The following is an 8,365-nucleotide window of genomic DNA, read 5'->3' on the forward strand; positions in this document are numbered from 1 at the left end:
CAGAGAAAAAGCAATCCACCCAGTAAGCAACACTCCAGGGGAATTTCATCCTCTCCTTATGACAGGGTAGAATAAATGATGGAGTCTGAGTGCTGACAAGAAATGACCTTTGATGACTTGGTCTTCACAGGTCAAAGCAGAGTCTGGGTGGGTGGCAGGGTTGAGCATGCCCCCTGCAGAATCTCTGGCCTGTGGTGAACTCTGCACCCCATGTTGAGTGTTGAAACTGCCCATTTGCTTCACACCCTCCTCTTTTCCCCCACACCACTTAGGCTGACTTCAGCCCCAGCCAGAACCTCTAGGCAGAGGGCTAGCCAGTAGAAGTTTTCCTCTAGGTCCTCCTTCAAAAGAACTAATTTTCAAGTGTGACGCGCTGTCTTCCATGGCGTTCAATCACAGCAATGAGTTGGGTTGTGTGAAACAATAGAGCATTAGCAAGGCGTCTTTTCCAGTGTTGGTGCAATGAGCCTGTTTTATCCCTACTCAAACTTCACAATCCGTAGTCTTTTTGCTAGGGACCAAAGTTGTACAAACTGAAGGACACTGGCAGGGATTCACTGGTGGGTATAAATGGTGACAATCCTGCTCTTCCAATAGCATTGTCTAAAGAGACTTGAACAGTTGGCAAAGTAATTCCAAACAAAAAGGAAGTTGCCCAACTTTTCTTTGCTGGCACATCAAGCCAGTTAGCTTTAGAGCTATTTCTGGAACTTTCCCAATTCGCTCCCTTCTCAAGCTTTTGCACTTGCTGATACCAGCTGTGCCTGGACCTTGCTTTCCAGCCCTGGTAATCATTGGGCTCAGCCTTTGTGAGGTTGGGCCTCTATTCAAGCAGAGGAAAAACCTTCCAGGGCCTCCTCTTCACCAGCTCTCCTACCCTATTTCTCCTCCCTTTCTCTGTTTTATTCTTCTTCACATAGCGTGAAGTTATGTTCTATTGTGTTTTTTTATGGCTCACCCACACTGGAATCCATGAAAGCAGGGGCTTGTTCTCGGTTCTAAATAGGCTAGTAATAGCCATTCTTGGCAAATATCATCTCAATGAATGAATGGGAATGGACACTGAATCTCAGCTACTTAAACAGTATGTGCCCTTTCAAGCATCTCATACCAAAGCAGAGGTGTTACCTTTAAAGGTCTACGAGTCATAGCAGCCTGGTGCTGATGGAGAAAGAGTTACTGCATTGTTTACAGAAACGCATCCCAAAACAACCCACTGGAGGGTAATTTAGAAACATCTAATCGGATTTCAGAACAAGTATTTTCTCAATCTACAGATTTTCAAATTTTATAGCCAACTAGAACTAGCTTGAACGTGTGAATGTGTGCAGTAGGAGGAGGACCACTGTGTTATTTCCGTGGTGAAAGATTAGAAAAGCTCATGAAATATCAGCGATTCGGCATAGAACTAAAACGCAATCTTAGAGTCGCTGAAGAGACTAGCTGTATGGACATCTACAAAGACACAGGAACCCTCATCATTATACTGTCAAGTAACAAAAAAGCAAGGTTGGAAGTGATTAGGAGCAGTGCACCCTGTCATAGTGATTTATTTCTCTGTGTGGATATCGCATGCACACAGGCACACAAGACTAAAGATGCTGCTGCATCAAGTGTCTGCAGAGCTTCCGAGGTCCCAGAGAGAGAGAGCTGGGAAGGACTTCTGCTTTCTAAGTAACTGACTGTAAAATGTACATTTTAGCAACAAGCAAACTGTAATCATAAGAGCAAAACTTACAAAGATGTTAAAGTTTATTTAAATCCTGGAGCCAAAGCAATTTAATATTTATGAAACTAAGTTCTGGGCTCGTGTATTTACATTAACCAATTCTGTCACTTCTAAAAGGCTTTATTTACAAATTCCTAGAACTCGTCCCATCTATGGCTCAGGGTTACTGAGTGCCTAAACCAAACTGATGGGAAACATTTTGAAATCACTAACTGACAAGAGGCCATCGTGCACATTGTCTAAACTTCTTATTGGTGTTATCTTTCATTTACTCCCAAGAACACATTCTCTGTGTTTCGACTTTCACAAATGAGGAAAATATTGTGAAAACTTAAATTCCTTCTTGGGACACAAGGACTTTCTACCTTGGCCCCATCTCCCACACTCCTACAGCTTGGACAGGGATGAATGGTCTGTCTTAGGCTTGTGCTTCTGAATGCCTGGTCTCCAGCCGGTGGCACTGTTCTGGAAGGTGTGGAGGCTCAGAAGACGGAGCCTTGCCAGAGGACGTAGGTCAGGTGGAAGCAGACCCTGAGGTTTGATAGCTTGCCCAGGCTGCTGCTCTCTGTTATCTGAATTCATAAACATTGTGGCTAATTGCCTCAGGCTCCTGCCCTAGGTGTTCCACACTATGATAGCCTGTGTCCTTTCAAACTATAAATCCAAATAAATCCTTCCTCCATTGAGTTGCTTCTTGTCAGGTGTCACAGCAAACGGGCATGCTAACCCTGCACACACTATCCAGAGAGCAGATGAAAGCACCCTCTGTGGTGCAAATCTGCCAAGGACAAAAGGTGTGAGGGTTACAGGCCAGAGGAAGTAAAATCCACCCTATAAAATAACTATAACACAACTGCAAGTTAAAATTTATGTTTCTCGTATTGCAAAGGGTGCTTCTCTATCAGTACTGAGAACAATCAATCACTTAAATGCTGAAGATAATGTTTGTAGGCACTGATAAAACACGTTTTGTTGGAGGAAAAGTGAGATTTGGGGAAATGCCGGGGCATTGAGTTCACAGATCTGTAAAAAGGATACTGGAAGCACTGGGGAGTGTCTGCTGGAAGCATGCTTGTTACCACAATGCCACAGTAGCATACATTAAATGAGTATAAACAGACACAGGAAAACACACTCTGCCAGTTTCACATGCCACAGTCCTAGAGAGTTACTCCCACTGAGTGAGGCTTCACACCAGGGAGCTCATTTCTAAATGGCAGGGGAATGAGGCTTAGTGTACTGAGTGTTACCCGCGGGCCAGTGGGATGCAGACAATGGGGGCAGTGGTGGAGTGAATACAACCAAAATACATTGTAGAGCTGTGAAATGTCATGACAGAACCTGCTACTATGTGTCACTAGAAAATGCTGACACAACAATAATCCAAGATAGGATGTGTATAAAACTGCTGAGAAGACTCCCCAGAGTTTCTGAAGAATTAACAGGTGACTTAAAGATGTTCCTGCTCTATAAGGGGCCAGTAGAGAGCTGCAGGTCGGTCACCCTGTCCTAGTCAAGGTCAGAAATGCCCAGCCTCATTTGCATTCACTCAGCCACTCCAGTCTCCACCAAGGGTCCCAGCACGCATAACAGCAGAACACCAGCAGGTTTGCCCAATTCAAATATCGTGGTGGCATGCCATTTAAAACTAGTAAATCCTGCCGGGTTACCCCCTTTGCCTCTCGTTTGCAGTGTATTTCTCCACTTTTCTTTAGGACTTCCCACGTTCTCTTTCCTTCGTGGTTCCTCAGGAGTGCAGTAATACAGGAAGCCCGTTTGCAGGTCACTGGATGAGGTCAGCAAGGCGTCCCCCGGTGCTAATAGTTTGAGTAATAGGACTTTCTCCTTCAGACCACACCATTAAATTGCTTTCATTGCCCACAAAGGAGTTGTTCATGTTGGTGCAGATGAGATTAGATACAAATCCAACCCAGCAAAACCGTTTATTCCTAATAACCAAAAGAACAAGACAGTGACAAAATATTGTAAAAATTTTAAGTGATACACAAGTAGAAGAAATCTATTTTAAAATGGAAGTCACTAGATCAAAATGGAGTCATGGGGGGCGCGACTTGTAGTTTACTCTCCTAGAGATTAGGGCTGAAGTGTATTTCCTGGGGCTTTACAAGAATGTATTATAGGTAAATCATGTTCTATAGGAAGGTAGGGGATTTTACTTTGGTACTCTATTTTTTCATCGGACTTCCTCTGTTTCTAAGCCACTATTTTGTTGTTTTGCTTTTCCACCAGCCAAACTGAATGCTTCTGCTACGCCGCTCACAGCATCTCAGTCACCACCTCCTGAGGCTTCTAAACCTATTTTTCCTTTTCTCTACCCCGGCCACTGCAGAACCTCTTTGCCCTGGGATGAACGTATTCACAGTGCCTCGATTATTCTCCAAAATCCATGTCGGGGCTGGACCACTGGATTAGAAATGCACACACTTGCCAGCTGCCTAGGAAGCAAGCCCATCGTAGCTCAGGAGATATCCAATGACCACAGGCTTCAGGTGGTGACTAAAGCCTGGGGCATCCTCTAATCTAGTCTCTGCACAGCAACCTGACTAGAACTCCAGGTTCCCTGGGGCTGAAGCTCCCCAGCACCTGCCAGTGCCTCAGGGACTCACAGGCTCTCCAGAGGAAGCATCCTCTCTTGCTGATTGCTGATCCCTGAGGCACTTAAGCCATGGCTGTTAGGAAGTAGCATAGCTGTCCTCCATTCTCCCCTAGGGTCCCTAAGCACATTGTGGGGCCCACACTCTGTGCTGCGCCCTCCTTAGGCTGCAGTTTGCTGCTGTTCTTTCCGCAGACTTCTTTATAGTGCTCTGAAAAGCAGTCTAAGCCTGAGGAGTCTGCCCAGATAACCAGCTCTTCCCCGTACAGACTACTCACAAGCCTAGCCTTTCCAGAGTCCACACAGTTACATCAGAGAGGGCAAACATTATCCATCTGGGTGTGGTCAGCCTCTTTCTGGGCTGCCTCCTCCCACTGGAGTGAGCAACAGCTTTGCCATCACCTCCTGACCTTCTCTGGTCTTCTGTGTTACGTGGCCCCAGCTATCCCCGAAGACAGTTTCTATTGCCGAAAATTTGTTTGCACTGTGTGAAGATGTGCCACTGTGATGGGCTTAATAAAGAGCTGAATGGCCTATAGCTAGGAAGGAGAGATAGGCGGGACTTCCGGAGAGAAGGAGGAAGAGGAGGAGGAATCTAGGCATGCAGATTATGCCAAGGAGATGCTGGACAAATCAGACACGCAGAAATGAAGAAGAGATTTTTAAAAAGTGGTAGAATATAGATGAACAGAAACAGATTCATTTAAGTTATAGGAGCTAGATGGGGGCCTAAGCTAAAGGCCAAGCTTTCATAATCTATAAGAAGTCTCCATGTCATTGTTTGGGAGCTGGCTGGAGGGACAGAAAAAGGCTCATACACGTTTCCTTGCTGTCTCTATTTGACTTTGTGCCCATCCTGAGAAAATGACTAGGGAACTCTGCAGAAAGCTCAATCAAGCCCAGAGATGCTGGTGAATTTTACTGACCATGAGGAGTGAATACACTTTATGATCTTAGCATCTTATTTCATGAAAGGCGCCACAGCCCACTATTCCAACCTGGCATTCAGGATGTCTCCCATATTCAGTAGCCCTCAAGGACCACGCTGGAATGAGGTCTCTCTCACACAGCACTCTAACTGTAGCCTACCCACCCCCTTTTACTGTAGCTACAGCTCTTTCTCTTAGACCCTCTGAAGTATCTGTCACTCGTCAATAATGAAACAAACACTGATGAGTTTCTCCTTTAAAATGTACTTCCTTTGTTTTTTGAGATTATAAGATAATGACATCATTTCTCTCTTCCCTCCCTCCAAACTCTCTTTGTTCTCCTTCAAATTTGTAGTCTCTTTTAAAATTAATTAATTGTTCTTACATGTTATCAGAGGCCATCTTTGCTCAAATATCCTGGTTTGCCCGTGTTCTCTGAAGCAATACACTTTGTTAGATCAGTCTCTAAGTTATCTAATATGCCGATTTGTCCTAAATCTCTGAACCTCTTGAGGCAGCGTGCAAGTCCCCATGTCCCCAGAGCCCATCCTTAGGAGTGTGTAGGCTCCACACAGCCATATATTAGTGAACTCCTCAGTTTAGCTCACCTCCTTCTCTGTGAACTCCTCTGTTCCACCTGAGGCAAGCAAGTCTACCTAAGTGGCTCTCCCAGCCAGCAGTGGGCTCTCCCCTGTCTCCCATGCCTGAGTTTGCAAAAGTTCTATAATACCAATTCAAGAACTTATGACTATCCTTGCTAGGCCCCAAGACTGGCTGCTCTTGGGACAGAAGTTTAGAACTCAGTGGTTGGTTTTTAGCAGTGTCCCTGGGCATCACCCTGAGGATTCCCTGAGCAAGAAAGAGACAGAGAGCTTCAAGATTGTCCAAACCTAAGAGTTGTTTTCAAGTAGAGTCAGCACAAATGGGCAAGGGTCCAGACAGTACCCCACAAGCGAACACTAGCATTTGTAGGACCTCCATGTCCTTCCAGCAGGCTGGTATCCCATCCTACCAAAAAGATGTTTGTAGCTCCTGAGCCACATATAAACTCAAGGAATTATAGCTCAGTGTTACCTTCACTCCGTAGCATCCCCCAAATCTCCAAGGAAAGCACTGCTTGGAGCTGGGAAGATGACTCAGTCAGAAAAGTGATTTCCATGTAAGCATGAGGAGTTGAGTTCAGTCTCCAGAATCGACATAAAAAGTGGCATGCACGTACAATCCAAGTGCTGGGCAGACAGAGGGATCCCTGGGGCTTGCTGGCCAGCCTGCCTAGCCTCATCAGGCAACTCCTGGGAAAAGTCAGAGGCTGACTCAAAACACGAAAACAAAATCCCCACCGAGACAGATGGCTTCTGAGGAATGACACGTGAGGCTGACCTCTGGCCTCTGTACACATGTTCACATCATGCACGTGCTCAGCCACACAAACACGAATGCACACATATGCACCAAGGAAGGAAGGAAGGAAGGAAGGAGGGAGGGAGGGAGGGAGGGAGGGAGGAGGGAGGGAGGGAGGGAGGGAGGGAGAGCGGGCAGCCCATAGACACCAGTTTGCCATGTACGCCTGGAGTCACAGGGGAGCATCTGAGAAGTCAAATCAACCCCAGGCCTGTCTACCCTCACAAGAAACCCAGCACAGGGACACTGAAGCTCAGAGCTTTTGAGAGGACACCAGGCCCAACTGTAGGAACCCTTAGGAACAAGGAGCTTGGGACATTTCCTGGGGAGAAAGCACCGGCCCTCTAAGGGAGGAACTGCTCAAGTAGTACACAAAGTTCTAAACCCGGGTTGCAGGCTCATCTGTGGGTTCTTGGGGGTGAATTCAGGTATGAGGGATGCTGTTCTGGACATGACATTTATTTCATTAGCCTTGCCTTGGACCAAATAGGCAGGTTGAAAACAGCAGGAATGATCTGTCCCTGACTCCTGGGTGATTCCAGTTTGAAAAGGCTAGGAATGTGGAAACACTATGGAAGCCCCTGGGATTCCCCAGCTGCCAAGATAACATGCAGGAGCTCTCAGCCACACTGTGCCACTGTGCTTTCATCAGGGTTCCAGCTGGATAAGGGAAAGATACCAGCACGAGAGACGAGGACTTCAAAACCAAAGAGATTAAACACCAACCAACACTCACAGCGAGTCCTGATCACGGGGGAGCATTTAATGAGCTCTAAGTCGTCTGGCTCCTGAGAGGGTTAGCCCTGTCTCTGTAAGGTTGAGAGGTCAAACTTGTTGGTCAAGCCATCATGGGATGGTCACAGGGGCCAGTGCTTCACATAAGGGACCACATTTGTGTTAAAAATCTGCTGTAGCTTCTTAAATACCTTCAGCATTTTTATCATGACTTGCTCTTCATAAGGGGACAATGGAACATGACAGTGATGGGAGCAAACAGGGAAAGAAAAACATGGCTTCCTGCTATTCAGAGCCTTGGCTGTACTTTCCCCCTGCCATTTGAATGAGAGACCCCTCACACTACATGACCAGCTGCCTTGAGGTGGAAACTGCATGAACCAACATGAAGGACCCTGGAGATCCTTCAACCTCTAGGCCCAACTCTAACAAAGACATCTCTTTCCATGCCTTATGGTCAGTGAGAAAGGTCAAAACTTGTTCTATGTTAAGTAAGTCCTTCCACCAAGACAGAGAAGGATCTTGCCTGAGAAACAAGCATTTCCCACAAGAGGCAGGGTATTATTGGTGGGAACCAGAAAGGAAGCTATTATGTCAAAGCATAGAAGGACAGGTCTCCAGTGACACGAACCAGACCCCACAGCATTGGGACAGAGGCTGGGGAAGCTGCTTCTGCAGAAAAGCCTGAAGGGAGGGACCACCGGGTCGTCAGGCACGCCCCAGGCAGAGTAGGTAAACACTGTGTTTGTGCACTCTGAGGGGGCGCAGACGGGGGCAGAGGGGATGCCCTTGTGACGTATGACCTGGGCAGGTTCCTGCCTTTCTTGGACTGTCTTCATGCTGGAACGGAGGGGGCGGTGCTTCCCCACGGCATTGTACACGGGTTACACAGCAATGGCTCAGTTAAATGAGATCCTGGGTTTTGTTTTTTCTGTGTAGTGTTGGTATTAGAAGTGA

General features: G+C 46.6%; 1 protein-coding gene across 1 annotated transcript in view; it reads right to left on the reverse strand.

Moving 5' to 3' along the window:
• LOC118237775 (lysophosphatidic acid receptor 3-like) overlaps positions 1-6,548 on the reverse strand; it is a 32,920-nt gene extending 26,372 nt beyond the window's left edge. The window contains exon 1 of the mRNA XM_035451917.1: positions 6,347-6,548. Coding sequence (XP_035307808.1) covers positions 6,347-6,431 — 85 coding nt within the window. The 5' untranslated portion in view covers positions 6,432-6,548. The remainder of the gene's footprint in view (positions 1-6,346) is intronic.
• Positions 6,549-8,365: the final 1,817 nt, after the last annotated feature.

This window comes from Cricetulus griseus (assembly GCF_003668045.3).
Source record: "Cricetulus griseus strain 17A/GY chromosome 1 unlocalized genomic scaffold, alternate assembly CriGri-PICRH-1.0 chr1_0, whole genome shotgun sequence".
In the NCBI taxonomy this organism is placed as follows: Eukaryota; Metazoa; Chordata; class Mammalia; order Rodentia; family Cricetidae; genus Cricetulus; species Cricetulus griseus.